This window comes from Sturnira hondurensis, unplaced genomic scaffold (genome assembly GCF_014824575.4).
Source record: "Sturnira hondurensis isolate 20B ecotype Veracruz unplaced genomic scaffold, ASM1482457v3 Scaffold0011391, whole genome shotgun sequence".
NCBI classification, from domain to species: domain Eukaryota; kingdom Metazoa; phylum Chordata; class Mammalia; order Chiroptera; family Phyllostomidae; genus Sturnira; species Sturnira hondurensis.
The window spans coordinates 468,272-488,566 of NW_028084022.1; the positions used below are offsets into that span (position 1 = coordinate 468,272).

Here is a 20,295-nt window from a genome sequence, read left to right on the forward strand (position 1 = left end):
TATGTCAGGCATGTAGTCATATGGTAAGTAAATTCATCTAGAGGATCTTATGCAATTGGCAGCAATTTTTCCAGCTGTCTAATGATCACAAGACTACTTATTTATCACAAAATTTAGAAGTGTCATGAGAATGTATAATAACTGCAAATATTCTAATGATTATGGTAATGAACATGCTAGTGATGTCTGCTCTAGTGGTTATGTGCAATGCATACCAGGTTTTGTAACATTTAATACATGCTTTGGCCATTACAGCATTAACCAGATGCTATTAATTGCACTGAGAATCAGAATGGGGATCGTGCATGGGCTCCTGCGTTCAATTTTTTTGGCTTAAGGTTTTAGCATTAAATTGCTTATTTAATGCATGTGAAAGTGTTTTTCACTGTGCTTGGAGTAACCCCAAGCTAAGAATTAAAAACCTGTATCCCAGATTAAACCATTTGGGTCAAAACATGCTTCTATAGCATTGGAGATATCTTTACTTAGATAAAGTTGTTACCTTATATAAGATCTTATTTTGTGGGAAGTGGGGATTCAGAACTGTGGAATTAAAGTGAAAATATTCATATATGGTTTAAAACAAAGTGATTCCCCTTACCCTTGTCTAAATGTCTAAGAAATTCAAACAGTCTGGCTTTGTAGGAAATCCTCTATCTAGTTTTCTTTAATCCAGTCATGACTTTAGCTACAAAGTACAGAAGAATCACATCAATGAAAACAAATGTTAAATTTAACATCACCATAAAGCCATCTCTTGACTTTTAGCCATACAGACACTTCCAATGTGAAACTAAAAATGGTTAACTAGAATTGAGCATTGAAATTTGTAAGTTCATCACGTGGCCATTGGCTACCTGTGATTGATCACCAGATAGGAAACAAACTTACAAGTTATTGCTGAAGCTGTCCATAATGCCATCCTTCTTCTTTCCAAATTCATGTTTCTGCTTTTAGTGATTTTTCCAGTCATTTAATGATAATTATTATTGCATATTTATGGAGGAAACATCTGGCCAAAAGTGGAATTATGCATCCAAATTTTGGAACATTGTTGTTTTCTGTGTTTTTTTTTAATCTGTTGCCCTATAGCCTGTTCTGCCCCTGATTTAGTACCTCCCTATTTTCATAACTGCCCCACTTTAGATGGGATTACCTTCCCCCACTCAGACCCATTGGTTTCATCTCCTCCCACCTTCTAAGTTGTCCCACATTCTGTTTTAACTTTCTTTTCTTTCTTTATTTACGTCCATTACAGCCAGATCTCTATGGCTCACAGATGTGCCCAGGGAAGCTCCCAGAGGTGCGTCACAGGCCCAAAAGAAGCTTGCATCAAAGTGCTTCTTTGAGATGTCATAGCACTGCAGCAGCAGGTTCATGTGTGTGCAGTAGAGTTGTTGCTTGGCTTATCTCACCTTTTTGTTCTCATTCCCAAACTCTGGAGGCCCACGTCACACATTGTTTTGCCGAGACTTCATAGGACAAAGCCACACTTCAGTAATAGTGTGTCTGTTTCTTGCTCCAAGTTGCTCTTGGAGGTTGTATGATTATGAAATGGGGACATCTGTAGGTTGAACAAGTAGGAAAGAATACTGAATGCTCAATGCAAAACTAACCTCTATATATAATTTTTGCAGTTCTCCTTGGTTAGATTTCCAAATACTCCTTCCTCTCTGCTCTAATGCTTCAGATTATTGCAAATTTTTATAAGGCTTTGGCATAGTTGTCACAGTCCCCAGGTTCCTCTATGTGGCAAGTAAATGCAGTGGGGAGGAGGGGATTGAGGGAGGAGACCAGGAAGCTGCAGGGAAAGTGCCCAAAGCAGCATTATGTTACTGTTTAGCATCTCAGTGATTATTGCTTTTCCACAATTCTTTGTCTCCTCTCAATCAACTTTTCTATTAAAGCTCTAGACCCCCCCAAATTATATTTAATAATCACAAAGTATGAATTGACCAAGGGTGAGGCTTTTCTTTTATTTAAAAATATATACGAATTACAATATACCCAGAAAAAAACAGCTTGTATTATTCCACTCAAATAAAGTCTATTGATCTGCACTATACTATGCTGTGTGCAAACTGAGAGAAGTCTTGCTATGTCTGCCCTGAGTCACCAGAAAAAACTAAGTTAAGCTGTAAACATCATTTCATGGATGAGCAGAGTTAATATGGAGGTGATTTCATGTGCTTTTTTTTCTATCACAGTCATACTCCCACCCACCTTTTTTAAGTTAGATCCTAGTTTTCCCTATGTGTTTTATTTAGAAAAGGGAATGATTGCATTATTAAGTTACTAACTATAAATCTAGAGTGTAACTTCAGTTTCCCAAGTATAATCCTACAGGTAGCATGGGCTTCTTGGTGAAGAACTTTACTGGACCAGAAAATGTAGCTGCTGAATGTTCTGATCTGCCATTCTTTTCCTTTGGTTGTCCACAGGGAATTCCTGAACAATGGGCACGATTACTCCAAACCTCCAACATTACAAAACTGGAACAGAAGAAGAACCCACAAGCTGTTCTAGATGTTCTAAAATTCTATGATTCCAAAGAAACAGTCAACAACCAGAAATACATGAGCTTTACATCAGGAGGTAAGAGTAAATCTAGGCTGTCAAAAAGTGAAAAAAAATAATTTTAATTAAGGATCAGGATTAGAACAGAACACCTGTAGGGCATTTGAAGTCAGTTCTAGTTCTTTCTCCAAATGAGTTCAACAGAAGTAAACCAAAACGTGAGTTGGAAATTGAAGTTGGTGTTAGGAGATTTACAATGCTTGGGTAATTTTAGAACTGAAATAAGAACATTGTTCAGTAAAGCATTAATTGTCAGTTTGAATCAGCAATTACAATTTTTTTGTCTCTTCACTAATATGAAGACACTCGGATACTTAGGATCAGGCCTGTGATGTGTTTATGAAGTAAAAAATATATGAATCAAACCATAGCCTTTTGAAATTTATTTTATTCTTTGGAAACATTGAATTGAACCATGATAACACAGAACAAATTTTACAGCTGCCAAGTTATTCTGATTAGACCTCAAAAAAGAAATCATGGCTTACTATTTCTAAGAGGGTGAAAGGCCATGTGTCTTCAAAATTTTAAGTTTGCTTGCTAGCTTGTAGACCTGGCCTTTATATGATGCTTTGATGTTCAAATTTGCACTATAAGCAACTGAAATACACATACGAAACAATACTTCTATGTTTTAAGAAAGATTATCTAGGTTGCCTCTCTAGAATAATTTCTCCAACATTTTTTAATCCTCACCCGAGCATATATATTTATTGATTTCAGGGAGAGAAGAATGGAGAGAGAGAGAGAAAGAGAGAGAGATCAATGTGAGAGAAACATCTGTTGGTTGCCTCCCATACATACCTGGCCGGGGACCTAACCCACAACCAAGGCATGTGCCCTGACTGAGAAACTAACCCATGACCTTTTGGTTTATGGACAACACTCCAACAAACTGAGCCACACTGGTCATGCTAAAACAATTTCCTATTTAACATCTAAAGAAAAAAGAGAGTATTATCATTAGTGCCCTAGTTCTAAAGAGCCCATATCTTTTGGCATTGGTTCTAGTTTAGGGCAAGCTTGATCTCTTTAAGAATGGTGCAATAATACACTTAGAAGGAGAGATTTCTGATTTGGCCATATCAAATATCAAAGCCCAAACTTAAAGACATATGGTAATTTACATGCTAAATGGTACTCTTTTTAGTGAGAAGATTAACTTCTGTTTTCCAATGGCAAAAACCTAAAAGAAAAAAGCCATCAAGGAGAGCTTTTAATGATATTTAGTCTATCACATGCAATAACATATTTAAGAGATAATATTAATTATCTTTTATGTGACATATCAAGAAGTGCTTAATGTAAGGAATCTACAGCTATGCTCCAAGTACAATATAGAACATAGGTGATGAGAACCAAAGATGCATTCAAGAAATCACTTCAGTATACCCATTAATACTTTTCAGATTATCAGAATTTGTCTTTATTCCAAGTTGCCACTGTTTTTTAACGCTTTTATTTTTGTTTTGAATTCTCTCAACCTACAAAAAAATCCCCTAAAAAGTATGTTGAAACTCAACAGTATCTGAATTATTACATTATTCTCAGTAGAGTGAAATACCACCATGTTTTCTGGATGCTCTAATGCCACAAATGACTAATAGGATGAGGAGGAGAAGAGTAGGGGAGAAGAATTGTGGGTAGAAGGGAGGAAGGAAAAAGAGGCAGAGAGGAGAAAAGGAAAAGAAGAAGTAGCAGACAAATTCTAGATATAGATGTACAGTAGTCTTCCCTTATCTGTGGTTTTGTTTTTTTGTGGTTTTTCAGTTACCCGCGATCAACCATGGTCTAAAAATATTAAATGGAAAATTTCAGAAATAAATAACTCATAAGTTTTAAATTGTGCGCTGTTCTGAGTTGTAAAATGAAATCTTGCATGATCCTGTTCCATCCTGTCTGAAATGTGAATCATCCTTTGTTCAGCATATTCATACTGGGCACACCCCCTACCTATTAGTTGCTTAGTAGCCCTCTAGGTTACCAGATTGGCTGTGGTGGGATCCCAATGCCTGTATTCAAGTAAGCCTTATATTACTTAATAATGGCCCCAAAGTTCAAAAGTAGTGATGTTGGCAGTTTGGATATACCAAAGAAAAGCCAAAAAGTGCTTTCTTTAAGTGAAAAGGTGAAAGTTCTTAACTTAATACGGAAATAAAAAAATCATATGTTGAAGTTGCTAAGATCTATGGTAAGAATGAATCTTCTACTCATAATTGTGAAGAAACCCATGCTAGTTTTGCTGTCAGAACTCAAACTGCAAGAGTTACAGTCACAGTATATACTGGGTGCTTATTTAAAATGAAAAGGTATTAAATTTATGGGTAGAAGACATAAACAGAAAACCTAGATTCTGTAAATTTTCACTGAATGTCTTCCATAGGTTCTTGGAACTGCAGCCAAGCAACATATAATGAAACCAGTTTTACCATAGGCTAATAGATATAAATAAGTGTTAAGTTTCTACAGCATCTCATCAACATAAGGGAGCAATGTTGAACAAAATGAAGTTATTCAGGGACCTGCTGTGTGTGCACATGTGTGTGTACACACACATAGAGTTTGGTATTATCTCAGGTTTCAGGCTTAAATGTATCCACCACATTGTGGGGGTGACTACTGTAGAGAATCATTCCAATCCAGGAGTACATAATCTTAACATTTCTCCATGTAGATGAGATTCACTGAAGGCCTTCATTTTAGGTCTATAAATGACATGGTGGTAATATGCTGAGGATGTAAGGGTGCAAACTATATTAGTAGAAACTATGCCATTTGTCATAATATCTATTTAATACTGAATTGGAGAATTTTATCTTGGCTAAACTCATGCAGATTTTTTAAATATGTTTTTTAAAAATAAAGTCCTTATGAAACAAAGGTGATAGTTTTATCTTCAATTTTCAGATAAGAGTGCACATGGATACATAGCTGCCCATCCTTCGGTAAGTAAAAAATTGAAAACAGTTTTGTGTAATCTGTTTCTAGTAGTCCAACAGAATGCAATTGTGCAGATCTAGTTTTTACATGTAGAAGCTTTTAAAAATAGTTTTTAAAAGTATAATTTAGATACATATTGTATGATTCTACTTATATGAGTTATCTAGAATAATCAAAATCATACAGACAAAAAATGGTTGCTGGGAAAGGCAGAGGTGGGGAGTTAGTGTTTAATGGGTACAGCATTTTAGTGTTGCAATGAAGAGTTCTGGAGTGGGTTGCGCAACAATGTGAATACATTTAACACTACTGAACTGTACACTTAAAAGTAGTTAAGATGTTAAATTTTATGTTATATATGTTTTACCACAATTAGAAATAAAAATTAAAAAGGAATTAAGGTCCTGGGCATAGGTGTTTAGTTTTATTTCTCCTCTTACAAGCTGAGTGATTTGGGGAAAATGGCTTAGCTCCTCTGAACCTTTCTTTCCTCAGCTTTAATTGGGTATAACAGCACATACCTCCTAAATATTGTGTGAATATTGAATGTGATAATCCATATGATATACTTAGTACATACCTAAAACATGTTATATGTTTATTAAGTGTAAGCTACTACTACTATTATTTTTAGATGGCAACAAGAGGAAAAACTTCCTCTCTCCATACATAAGGCTCATGTACTGAGGCTTGTGAGGTGATAGTACTTGTACCTTGCTCAGATTATACAAAAGAAAAGAGAATATAGCCCTCATATTCTCACTGGTCATGTCCCCTTCTCCTTTTTCTTTGCCATGACTGAAAACAGGATGTGAAGGGAAGTAATAGCAAAGTTGGAAAGACAAAAATACCAACATTCCATGTCCCTGATTTAATCAATATCATCATTGTATAATACTGGCTGGATATCTTGGCAAATAAATAGTTGCTATTTTTTCATAGGTCAGTTATTTTAAATACCAATCTGCTAGGATGGTCTGTGCATTGATTTTTATTTTGTAAATAGTTAATATTTCCTAAGATGTTGGCATTGTTTTAGTATGCTTCTACTGGTTTTTGCTTCTCATATTAAAACTAATCTACATAATGACCAAAATATTCTATCAACTCAGAAAAATCTGATGATCTCACTGTTTGGAGATAAAATCCTTGGGTATTCACTTATTAAACATATGTTATTCAAGTGCTTCCTTAAAATCACTAGGAAATTTGTAGCATATGAACATAAACAAGCTCAATACAATATGGATCATGTTATATACCATGAAATATGTTCATTTGCTATGAGAATTCGGAGAAAAGAGATTACTTTTAGCTGGGGAAGTTAAAGGAAGCCCTTCTCTAAAGGGCTTAAGCTCAGTGCCTGGTACAAAGTAGTGCTTGGTCCATATTTATTCAAGGTTGAGTTAGAAAATAGTTTATATAAAACAGAATATTTGGGTTAGATCTTGAGGGTCAGATGGGATTTGGATCTGTGAAGATGGAGAAGGGCATTCTACACAAAAGAAAAAGCATGAAAAAGGACATGGTAGTAAGGAAAGGGGTGTAGGTTTGAATGAAGACTGAGATGCAAGAAAGTGAATTATAGGAATTAAGCCTGGAAAGTTAAGTGGGAGCCAAATTGTAGAGGCACTTAAATGATATTCTAAGGAATCTGGCTCTCTTCAGTGTATAATGGAAAGCTCTTGAAAATTTTTAGAGCAGGAGTGTTAGATAATTAAAGCTTATGCTTTGAGAAGAGTAGTTTGACAGCAAATGTCCAGAATAAATTGACTGAAGTTGAGACTGGATGAAAGGAGACCATACAATTGGGGGAGCATTGCAAGACTCTAGGCCAGAGGTAATGAGGCCCTACGTGAGATGGTGGAGGTAGGAATGGAGAATGGAGATTAAAATCAAATTCCTGAGATGTTTAGCTTATTGACTGGATGTTAGAGAAAAGGTTGATGACAAAGATGATTACAGGCTTAGAATGATATGTGTTTGGCCAGATGAGCATGTCATCTTTCAGGAGTTGCAAATTTCTGTTAGAAGATGCTGAGTTTCTTCTTGGATGGGTTGAGTCTGAAGGGCTGGCAAGACTTCCAGGTGGGGATAATTAATTAATTGCACTGCTTGACTAAGGTTGGATTTCTATTGATTTAATTAACTCAATTAGACTCTTACATTCAGGTTGAAACATTTCAGTGGGACTCAATTACTTAGGAATGGAGAATTGTACCTTGTGTCCTCCTTACAGTTCTAAGGGAAGACTTCACACTGATGATGATGATGATGATGATGATGATTATTATTATTATTATTATTTTGTATTAGAATACTCCCAGTGGTCCTTGCTATCTCACAGGGTCTGATTTAATGGGATCGACAACTGCATATAGACAGCCTGATGTGATCACAAGTTTTGGTATCTTCTAGTAGCTATGCTACTATAGTGGGAATTGAAGCAGAAGCAATATTGTATTCACCAAATGTTTTTTAAATACTGTCTATATAATTAATATTGAATTTAGAAATACCTCCCATAGTCAAATGACATCTGCTTTACTGCTTACTCATGGTTGCTTCTTTGGTATTAGTGTATTTAAATGCTAAATACTGTTCATAGACTTACTCTTCAATTTGAGGATTTTAAAAATATTTTATATTTTTATTGTACTATTGAGAATGAAGCAATGCATTTAGAATCTTGGACTAGTATTCCAAGTAAAAGGTAACAGCAATAATATGAATACACCATGATTTGCACCTAGAGAATCTGGATGTACAGTTGACAGATAATGATTTTGATTTTCAGTACCAGTTAACTTTGTCCATTTAGATTATTGGTTCTCTTACTTCTTTCACTTTACATCAGAATTGCCTGGGTAGGCTTTTAAAATGCAGAATCCAAGATTCCACTTGGATTCTAATAGTAGATCTTAAACAGAACTTTGATATCTGAATTTTAAATGAACACCAAAAATGCCCCACAGATAACACTTTGCATTATCTAAAGTCTCCAAAGTCCCCATTTCTAATTCCTTTGACCTTTAACAATTAAAATTGAAAAAGAAATAAACATAAATAAAAACAAAAATAGCTCAAACAAAAGAGAGTTTTCTGAGATAGTTCCTCTAGCTAGTGTACTCTTTAGAGCAGGGTTTATAACTTGAAGTTCATGAATGGGCTTCAGAAGATCTATGAACCATTGAAATTATATATAAGAGCATATATATCCTTGTTTTGGGGGGCGGGGGAGGCTGATAAGCCAAACCATTCAGAATTCTAAGAGTCCAGGACCCAACTCAGGTCAAGAATTACTTCCCCTGTCCCAGTGTATAGCATAATAAGAATGTAACTAATACCTAATTTAAAAAAGAAAAATAATTCTTTACTTGCTTCCCATCTATCTTTATTTTTGTAAGTTTAGACATAATTATTCTTAGCCTGGAAGGAAGAATGTAGCAATATTACACATTTGGCTCCCAAAAAGGCCACCAGGAAAACCTGTTAATCAAGCTGTTTATTAAACTTATAGCAGTAAGAAAGAGACCTACCCTGATAGTCTTAGCTGTGTCTTAGAAAGGGGATGTTAAGGGAGAATATTTATAGGGTTTTAGCACATAGCTGTCTGATTTTGAAACAGGTCTTGCAAGGTAAGGAACAAGTTAAGATTCTACAGTGTTGTAGGTCAAAATAATGTTAAATAGCTTTGGATTGGCAAATACAGTAAAATGAAGGAATTGAAGACAGTCTTGGTAAACAGGCTGTTATTCTTTTCCTTGAGCCTGTATCAATATCATCTGGAAAGCTTATTATAACAAAGATTGCAAGGCCCAACTTCAAAAGTTTCTTATTCATAGAGCTGTATGGAACCTGAGAATCTGCATTTCTAACAAGTTTCTTGATAATGCTGATGATGCTAATCTGGGGACCACACTTTGAGATCCATAAGCATAGTTCTTTCAAAATCCAGCTTTGATACCATTTTACCAAATGATCAAGAAGTGACCCTAGATGCTATGGTTGTTGTTATTTTAGTGCTGGTATTACTGCATTTTTTAATGTTACAAATCACCATTTACCTATTGGTTAAGATAGAATAATTATTTATGTAGACCTTCATGTCTGTTACTCTGTTAGTGGTTGATCTCAGGAGGCTGAATGGGGAAGAAATATTCATGGGCTTGCTTGTATTTAGTATTTGTAGAACTATATTAATACCATATCCATACATATGCTCAGATTTTTAAACACAAAATAGCCCTTTTCTCCTTAACAACCTGTCAATATACAAATGGATATAGTATACAAATTCAAAGCTTTAATTGTAATTAATTTGATTTTTAAAATATATTCATTGATTTCAAAAAACATTGAACTTTAAAATAGTAAATGAACATCTCTCACTGTTTTTTAATTCAGTGGAAAATAAAAATAGCATTTTTTAAATTTCATGCTGTTTAAACCATGACCTGATTTATTTCTGAATGGGGGCAGGTCCTGGGCACCAAAGTTTAGATGGTTCTGCTCCTTTGTAACAGATGCAGTTCCCTGTTAACTCTACAGTTAAATATTTTATTTTCCTTGTCTCATTTTTGAAGGAAAGCAATGAGGAGTTAATACCAGGTCTTTTAACTTTGTTTTTTGTCATAAGAGTACAAAAACAGCATCAGAGCCTCCTTTAGCTCCTCCTGTATCTGAAGAGGAAGATGAAGAGGAAGAAGAAGAAGATGACAATGAGCCCCCACCAGTTATTGCACCAAGACCTGAGCATACAAAATCAGTAAGTCACAAGTGACTATTTCCAGATTATTCAAAAGATATCCTTGGGAACAGTCACACGGTCAGAATCTAGTTAATAATCTAGTACCTATTGAACATCTTACTATGTTCCAAAACTTGTGGATGCAAGGTTAGCATGTGATAATAGAGAATAATACCAAACAATATACAAATAAGTGTTAAGTTATAAAACTCCTACAGATGTTAACATGGAGAAAAAAGTCCCTATGAATCAGTTAGGAAGAATTGCATAAGCAGAGGCACCAGTACCAGAATTAGCACAGCATATATGGGGGTAGCAAAGGACTAGATCCTCAGAGCTTCTAAGGGCAGTGTACTTGAAGCAACTTAAAGTGCTTTTTTAATGGGAATCACTTGTTTTTAAAAATTGACTGAGGGCTGAGGTGCAGGATAGGAGGAGGGGTGAGTGGGCAGAGCACAGACAATATTAAAAGCAGTGAAAATACTCAGCATGTTACAATAATGATAGATAAATGTCTCTATACATTTTTCCAAACCCACAGAATGTACTACACTCACAATGACTGTATGTAAATTATGGAATTTGAGTGATTATGATGTCAATGTAGGTTCATCAGTTGTAACAAATGCAGCAATCTGGTAAGGATATGTTGCTGATATGTGAAGCTATGCATGAATGGGGTGAGTGGGTATATGGGAAATCTATGTAGCTTCCGCTAAATTTTGCTGTGAGCCTAAAGCTCCTTAAAATTTATCTTAATTTTAAAAACCTCACTGATATGACAGTGTCTTGACTTTATATCTTTTCCTTACCCTGCTGTTTTAATTATAGAACTATTTTTCTTGCCTTTAAGATCTACACTCGTTCTGTGCTTGATTCCATTGCATCACCAGCAGCACCAAATAAAGAAGTCACACCATCTTCTGCTGAGAACACCAATTCTAGTACTTTGTATAGAAACACAGATCGGCAAAGGAAAAAATCCAAGATGACAGATGAGGAGATTCTAGAGAAGCTAAGTGAGTCTTTTGCCATCATTACTTTCTTCATGGAATGGTTTCTCATAAAGTAGAATGAGAATTGATCCTTTAGAAGTTTGAATCTGCTTGCATGAACTCCAGGCTCCCTGAAGTCATGTGGTTTAAAATTGGGGACTCACTGTGTATTTTAGATCATTACTTACCTCATAATTTTGATTTCATAGAAACTAAATATTTTCACTTGAAAAAATCAACTAAGCTGAAAACTTGACAAGATTAATTTAGTAAGTTTTATTTTAAAATTACACTCCCAAAAGGATTAAAATAGGCTGATGACATATCTTATGATCATACCCCAAGGCTTCTGATTTGACTAATCAATTAAGACAAATAAATCAATCAAAACCCAACATGGTCAGTCAAAACTGGCAGCCACAATAATATAGCCTTTTTCCTTAATTTAGGAGCATGTATCTGTGAAGAGGAGACAGGGCCAACAAATGCAAGCAGTTTCTTTGCCACAGTGTCATTAGTGTGTATATGCTTGTGCATACACATTTACTCCAGTTTTGCAAAACACTCTTCCAGTTAGCTTTCTGGATCAAAAAGACCTAAAAAAATTCTCTGCTGAAGAGTAAAGGTCTGTGAAATATACTCATATTCATTAAACTTAACATTACAAAAACCTTTAACAAATTGGTTGTTACCCAGTCCCCTCATTCTGACTCCTGCTCATCTTCAAAACTCAGCTCAAATGTTTCCTCCTCAGGAAGTCCTTCCCTGTCTTTCCCATTCTAAGTGTTCCTCTTCTTTGCTTCCTTTATGGCATAAAATATTACATCATATTAGTCTGCTTCCTTCCTTCACTTAGACTGTGAGCTCCTCAAAGGCAGAAATAGTGTCTTCTTTCCCTTTATGTCTAGCTCTGATAAAGTGTCTGATACATGAAAGCTCTTAACAAATGCTTCTTGAGTGAATGGATGAAAAAAATAAGCAAACAAATATATCTTCACTGGGTTCTTCCTTGACAGTTCTATGCCAGACACTTTGGAGGAAACAATAGAAAAACAATTTTCTGCCATCAGGAAACTTACAATTTTATTTGTAAGATAAGGATTGAATGTGGGAGGTAGGGGTGGGTAGGGCAGAGGGAAGTAATGGGGACAACTAAATGAACAACAATAAAAAGGAAATAAAGGTTTAAAAGTGTTGTAGAATTAGAGAATAGGAAGTCATTTTATTTCAAGCAAATGTCTGTCTAAAATACCTCAAAAAGGAAGAGAGCATCTTAGGGGAGTTATAGGTCCTAAGAATACTCCATAGAGGTGGTTGTAAGGCCATTTTGCTTTCTGGTGGGCATTTGGGAATGTCTAGAGACAGGTTTATTGTCATGACACAAGGAGTGCTTCCAGCATCTAGTGGAATAGGTATGGGATGATTCTAAATACTCTACAATGTAAATGACAACACCCCTCCTTTCCCCTCTGCAACAAAGAATATTCAGCCCTAAATATCAACAATGCTGTGGATGAGACATTCTGAGCTCAAAGTATTTTAGAAAGTCAAAGGTTTGTGCTACAGATGTCTGTGAGCACTAAAAATGGAGTTGCTGAATTTTAGCCAACTGAATTTAGCAGACATGCTTAAATATACCTCTAGTGTAATGCCAGCTATCTGTTGTTGATATGTGCACTGACCAGCAGTGCCCATGGAGTTATGGATGATCAAGACAAATTCACACAGACCACCGAGTCCTGTGCAGGAAAAGGGATGGCACAGCTATTCCCTCAAGGGGGGAGAACCTCAGAAAGGCCTGGTGACCCTCTCAAAGGGAGAGCAGCTTGGAGTGGCCTGGCAACTCTCTCAAGGACAGAGAGCACTGACCCTTGCCTAGACGGACTTTTATTGTGTTTTTTTTTTTTTTTTTTTTTTTTTTTTTTTTTTTTTGCACAAGAGTTCAGGTACAACTTATTAATCATTTACAGGCAGTAAACAGTAGATAGTATACAAAGAGCCATTAGGGCTTCTTCTAAATCAGGGTCTATCAGCTAAAAGACTACAGAACTTTAGTAACATAAACTATTTTTCTGCTCGGGCCTTTATCATTTAACTAAAAACATTCTTAGCAAAGCTGGCTTCACAGGATTGTTAGGAATTCTTTCTCATGCTAGATCACCTGGGGAACCCGCCATTCCGAGCACAAGGCTGCACCACCCTCTGTCATTGTTTTCAGGCTTAAGTTAGGCAGAGGTGGCAGATAGACAAAGAATTCTCAGAGACTTCTCATAGACAGACTGAGGACTCAGGCTTTGTCAAAGCTGAGGGGTGAGGGTTCATCACCCTCTTTCTCCATAGCCCCCCAAGTCCTTCCCTGTGGCCTCCACATGATCATGCCTGTCTTAGGTGATTCTACCCTTGGGGAATCTTACCCATCATTGGCTAACTGATCAAGCATTGGAGGCCAGTTATGGAAAAAGGAGTGGAAGCAGTGCTCCTGCCAGAGAGATAAGCTTTATCTCTTTAGTGGCTTATGGTCCAAGGGTCACTCACTCAGCCTCAGCCATGGTGGGTTTCAGCTCCTGAAACCCGGCAGGGAAGTCCCCAACATGTTGTAGTGGCAAAAGTAGTTATTCCCATTTATTGAGCACTTTTTTTTACTGAATTTTCACTTTATTTATACATATTTAATTGGAATAGGTATAAACCAAAAAAGAAGAAAATCAGGCTAAAGTGTCCATGCACTGTGTTTGCAGGGGGGACTCAGGAGATGGAACTAATTACCAGGACATTGTAAGACCATCCCTAAGTAGCTAGGTTACATCATGTTTAAAGTGAAATGTCAAAATTAGACACCATCCTACTTAATCTACTGTAAAAAAGGAAGTCAAAAGTTTATTCTGCTTAGTATAAGAATTTTTACATTAAATATACAGTGATTCATTTCTCAGAAAAATGATACCAGTAACTGTGAGAAGTTGTTTCCATTACACAATGACTAGAAAACCTCTAATGCATCTAAGCAGCTATGCTATGTATAGCTCAGTATATACCACTAATTTGTTTTGGGCTAGTGTAATTTCAGCTTAATGCAGAACTGCATTTTGGGTCTTAGAAAGGTAGCAATAGTTATATTTTGGCTTTTATACTAGATGCTTAACATAGTTAAGGCGGCAGTTCAAGCATATTAAGTGAAGGTAGTCAAGAATTTAATGATAATGCAATCTCTTGCAACCTACATACACTGTATAATGCTTACATGGAATGAAACCAGTTTTATTTAATTGATGTTTTACAGACACACACTACACTCACACACACAGAACCAAGAGGGGAAAAAACCACTACCTAAAGCAACTGTTCTAAATGTACTACGATAACAGTAAAAATGCAAATATACCTCAGAACTAAGTAGTAGGACAGCACTACTTGATTTTACAATAAAGCTGACTGGTTCTAACACAATGCCAAAGCCTGCCTTAGTCATTATAATAATATCATGGCTTATAAAAGCATTAGGTTTCCAGTAGAGATACTCATCTATGAAAGTCAGTAAATCTTTTCGGTTTCACATCCATTAAACCAGGTTAAGGCTACAACTATTTTGAAGTCTGAACAAGGTATCAGATCAGTTAAGATTCCCAGCCATAATGTCAGATAGAAAGGACCTCATGCAGCATATGCTGTCTGGCTCCTAGAAAGCTTCACGTGCATAATACAAAGTTAAGTTGCCGAAGTAGTAAACTGGAGAAGTTCAGCGAAGTTTCCACTGTGTCATGGCTTCTAAACCTCAGGAATGGTGTGGTCCATCAGGCTTTTCATAATGCTTGGTACCATCCATTTAATAATATGTTCAAGGATAAAAGCAGGCATAATTGTAATAGTAACTACAGTCCCAGACGTTGACAATATGTCTGCAATTTGAGAGTCGTTCAATCCAATGACATTCTATCCATTAATTTCACAGATGTTAAGTTCTGTGAGAAGACCATTTCTGGCTGCAGAACTGTCTTTTACTATGGATGTTATTTTTCCATTTTTAAAGATAAAACCAACATGTCCAGTACTATCCTTATGCATAGTAATGGTGCATTCAAAGGGCCTGTCACGAATGGTCATAGTGATCTTCTCTCCAAAAGCCTGTTTGAGCACTTTATCAGAGCTCCAGCCTGCACAGTTTTCCCTGTTGATCTGGAGTACTTGGTCCCCAAATCTCAGACCAACCAATGAGGCTGGAGAATTTGCCTGAACCAGCTGAACAAATATACCATTATCTACCAATTTAAGCCTGAGCCCAATTTTTCCATCTTGATCCTTACACAAAATGACTTCACGAATCCCTTGCTTAATTTCTGCTCTATGAATTCCAGCATCATTACCAGTTACAGGAGCCACCATATAGTTCATACTAGAAGGTCTTGCTACCAAGTGCCCCTGAGTTGGTGCTCTGACCATACCCATATTTGCATGTATTTCTTCTTCATTTAAACTCAGGCCCATGTACTGAAAAAGCTCTGGATACAATCTAGGATAGAGATTTTCATCTTGAGAGATGGGAGCAGATGCTTCAGACAAAATTGCTGGGTTGGCAAGGTTTTCAGAAAAGGCACGTTGAGCCTGAATTACTTTGTCTACCTTCAAATCTTCAAGAGATGGGTATAGAGACATTTTTGCAGGACTTTTCTAGGCCGCAAGGAACCGCTCACTACAGCCGCCACTGCCTCTGGTCACTGGCACTGAGTTTTATTGAGCACTTTTTGTAGTGATCCCATTACATACATTATCAAGTTTAAGTTTCACAATAATTCCTTGTGGTAGATTTTAATATCCTCATTTTACAGATCAGTGGAAGTATGTCTCAAAAAGTTTAAGTGACCCAGTCACCAAAGTAATGAGTGGCAGAAACAGTTTGAACTCATATCTGTTTGCTTTTGAAGCTTACACTATTTCCATTACCATCTTTGTATGCATGCCCCAACTGTCTATATGTGTAAAAGGGAAGGGAAACAAAAGAATTGCCTGGATAGTTTTAGTTTTGTTATTCAGAGAATTGCCTGTTTTTTTCTTTTTTCTTTTATTGCTGTTCAAGTACAGTTGTCTCCATTTCACCCCACAACAGCCCCCATTTCCCATCCCTGCTTCCCACCCTCAAACCTACCCCCTTTGGCTTTGTCCATGTGTCCTTTATGCATGTTCCTTGATGGTCTTTCACCTGTTATCCCCTATTATCTCTCTCCCCTGTCCTCTCGGATTACTATCAGTTTGTTCTTTATTTCAATGTCTATGGTTGTATTTTCCTTCCTTGTTTGTTTTGTTGATTAGGTTGCAGTTATAAGTAAGATCATATGATATTTCTCTTTCACTATCTGGCTTATTTCACTTAGCATAATGCTTTCCAGTTCCATCCATATGGTCACAAAGGGTAGGGGCTCCTTTTTTCTTTCTGCCACTTAGTATTCCATTGTGTAAATGTAGCACAGTTTTTAGATCCACTCACTTACTGATTGGCACTTAGGTTGCTTCCAGCACTTGGCTATTGTAAATTGTTCTGCTATGAACATTGGGGTGCATAGGTTTTTTTGAAATGGTGTTTCAGCATTCTTGAGTATAATCTCAGCAGTGGAATTGCTGGGTCAAAAGGCAGTTCCATTATTAGTTTTCTCAGGAAATTCCATACTGTTTCCCACAGTGGCTGCACCAGTCTGCATTCCCTCCAACAGTGAACTAGGGTTCCCTTTTCTCCACAACCTCTCCAACATTTTTGGTTTGTTGATTGGTTTATGATAGCTGTTCTCACTGGTGTGAAAGTGGTATTTGCATTGTGGTTTTACTTTGTATCTCTCTGATGGATAGTGATGCTGAATATCTTTTCATGTCTCTGGGCCCTTTGTATGTCCTCCTTGGAGAAGGGTCTGTTCAAGTCCTTTGCCCATTTTTTAATTAAGTTGTTTGTCTTCCTAGAGTGGAGTCGTGTGAGTTTCTTTATATGTTTTGGAGATAAAGCCCTTGTCTGAGGTATTATTAACAACTATGTTTTCCCATATAGTTGTTTCTCTTTTCATTTTAATGCTGTTTTCTTTAGCTGCACAGAAGCTCTTTATTTTGATAAAGTCCCATTTGTCCATTCTTTCCATTATGTCCCTTGCTCTAGGGGACATATTGGTGAACATATTGTTGCATGGAATATCTGAGATTTTCTTTTATTTATTTTTATTTTTTTATTTTTAGTATATTTTATTGATTATGCCATTACAGTTGTCCCATTTCCCCCCTTCATTCCCCTCCACCCTGCACACCCACTCCCTCACCATTCCCCCCCTTTAGTTTATGTCCATGTGTCACAAGTTCTTTAGATTCTATATTTCCCATACTATTCTTGCTCTACCCCCTGTCTATTTTCTACTTACTGTCTATGCTACTTATTCTCTGAGATTTTCATGTCTATGTTCCCTTCTAGGACTTTTATGGTGTCATGACTTATATTTAAGTCTTTTATTCACTTTGAATTTATTTTTGTGTACAGTGTTAAGTTGATGGTCAAGTTTCTTTCTTCCTTTCTTTCTTTCTTTCTTTTTGTTTTTGCATGTAGCTGTCCAGACTTCCCAATGCCAATTGTTGAAGAGGCTAATTTTACTCCATTTTATGCTTCTTCCCCCTTTGTCAAATATTAATTGACCATAGAGTCTTGGATTTATTTCTAGCAAATAAATGTACATGTAGACATGACCTATTGGATTATATTAGATGTTGAAAATCTAATAGCTTCACTTTAGTGAAAATGACTGTTATTTGGTACTTGTTTTAGATTTATTATAATTAAAATGCATTTTTTAGCTTTCTTAAGTTCAGTGACAAAGAAACAAGCATTATATTCTTGGGCCAAAGACTTGCTTTGTTTGAAAACTGTCATGATACTAGAGCTGTAGACTTAATAATTTGTTGTTTACTCTGTTCTGCACTGATCAACACAATGAAGAGGAGACAACTACTTTTGATTGTATTTTAAATTATGAATTGTTTTCTTCTCTATTGGGGAAGAATAGACAGAAGATTCTCTCTACTGGTTCTGAAAAGAATCATTTTCACTGTAGTCAGTTGGCCACCTATAATTGCCAACCTTACCTTGTACTTACAAGTACTTGGAAGAGAGAACCTGCAAAGAAATGGGAGATTGCTTCTCAGATTCAGGCTGAGCTATACTGCATACTCTGCAAAGTCAGTCTTTCCTATTCCTGCTCCATCAGCACTCTCTCCCTGCCACTTACTCACTAAGAGACCTTTGATAAGTTATTTAGCCCCTTTCAGCTTCAGTCTCTTATCTGACAAATTGGGATACAAATCATAACTACATTTATAACTACATAACTACACTAACTGTTTATAGCTGGATTTTATGTAGTTGTACCAGTGGCTAAAAGGATAGGTATTGGAATCAAGGCCAGATTTAAATTGCAAGCCCAATGCCACTAGCTGTCTCACTTTGGGCAATTTATTTAACTTTTCTGAGGCTCTTTTTCCCCATCTAAAACATGGGGATAATAATAGTACTGAATTTATAGTATTATGATAATTAAGTGAGCATAATGCATATAAAATCTTATACAAAGTGGTGTTCAATAAGTGGTAATAACTACTTTATTGCATAAGTATAAAGCATTATTAAGCTAATACAATGAGACAGGCTTTGAAATGAATCATAACTCAGTTTGAGTCATAAACCTAGACTAGCTGTGTCCTTAGGCAAGTCATTCAACTTTGAACTTCAATTTCTTCATCTGAAAAATGGAGATAATAATAATACTGATATAATAGGGATTTTGTAAGGACAAAATTAAGTGTGAAGTACATAAGATACCTAGCACAATAAGTAGTAGTATATTATTATCATGCTATTTTTGTAAAATGGGAGCAAGCATATTTTTTATATTAAAAATGGGGTGTAAGGTCTTCCAGTGGAACAAATTGTTTGAAACCAGGAATAATTTCAGATATATTACCCCTGTACAGAAGTTCTTGAGAACCTTGAAATCAAGGCCCTTACTGGAGCTTGGAGAAGTAGTAGGGAAGCCTGTGTTGAAGGGTAATAGAAATAGGGAAGGGAGACAGGGAGGTAGAGGAATGGCTTACAGCCCATACCAGAGTGGACCCTCCACCATAAGCAGAGGTGAGGGTGACTATTCCTTTGGTCTCAGGGATCCAATTACTATGAGGTGAAAAGCCCAGATAAAAACCTCTCCAGGCTTTTTGCCTTCCATGCAGATACTGATTGTAAGGGCTAGATCATGGATCAATAATGGCTGAAATGGACAGGTAGTGTTTCAGTTTTATATTGTACATACTGATAGCCTGGGCACAGCTTATTCATTGTGGTCTGTCTGAATCTATTGGAAACATAAAGAAACCCCTACATTTCAGTGAGAATTTTCAAAAGGCACTGTCAGCAAAATTGTGCAATGCAGGAAATTTGTCTTGGGCCGTTCTCCTCTGAGCCCCACAATCACCACCTCCTCTTGTTCCTCCCTTCCCCTAGCACTCCTCACTCAAAAATCATTCTATTTTCCCCTCAGATAGAACTGAAATTAATTTAGAGAATTATTTTTCTTTTTCTCACGAATCAAAACCTTCATTATGCTAAAGAAATAATGTTTTAATAGTTAGAATTCAACTTAGTTTAAAATGGAAGAGAATATATTGATAGGCTTTTCTGTCACTGAAACCACATCATGAACCCTAGTTCCAAATACTAGTATTTAGTGATTTCTTAAATCCTTGTAGTTTAAAATGAATAGTTTGTTTCTTATTTAGGAAATTGCTCTGGTAAGAAGTGGTTCTGGTATTGCTATCATGTTTTTTTCTCTTGATTTTGGGTTGCTGGTTCTTGTCACTTTTCCCCCATTGAGTCACAATAATTTTCACCTTTATTAAAATATATAAAAGTGAATTGTAATGGCTCTGATGGAAGAGGTCACTTTGAAAACTTGTTTTGTAATTTAGAATACTAAATAAGACCTCATGTGTACTTACCTAATAACAGTAGATGGCAGCAAACAC

General features: G+C 36.2%; 2 protein-coding genes across 2 annotated transcripts in view; one reads left to right on the plus strand and one right to left on the minus strand.

Moving 5' to 3' along the window:
- Window positions 1-20,295, plus strand: part of PAK3 (p21 (RAC1) activated kinase 3) — a 121,170-nt gene that overhangs the window by 28,631 nt on the left and 72,244 nt on the right. Inside the window, exons 3-6 of the mRNA XM_037060161.1 lie at window positions 2,442-2,595; window positions 5,485-5,522; window positions 10,157-10,285; window positions 11,121-11,286. Coding sequence (XP_036916056.1) covers window positions 2,442-2,595; window positions 5,485-5,522; window positions 10,157-10,285; window positions 11,121-11,286 — 487 coding nt within the window. The remainder of the gene's footprint in view (window positions 1-2,441; window positions 2,596-5,484; window positions 5,523-10,156; window positions 10,286-11,120; window positions 11,287-20,295) is intronic.
- On the minus strand, window positions 14,043-15,981 carry LOC118996644 (syntenin-1-like). The gene is given in 1 exon segment (XM_037060160.1): window positions 14,043-15,981. A coding segment is annotated over 1 exon segment (885 nt). The 5' UTR covers window positions 15,913-15,981; the 3' UTR covers window positions 14,043-15,027.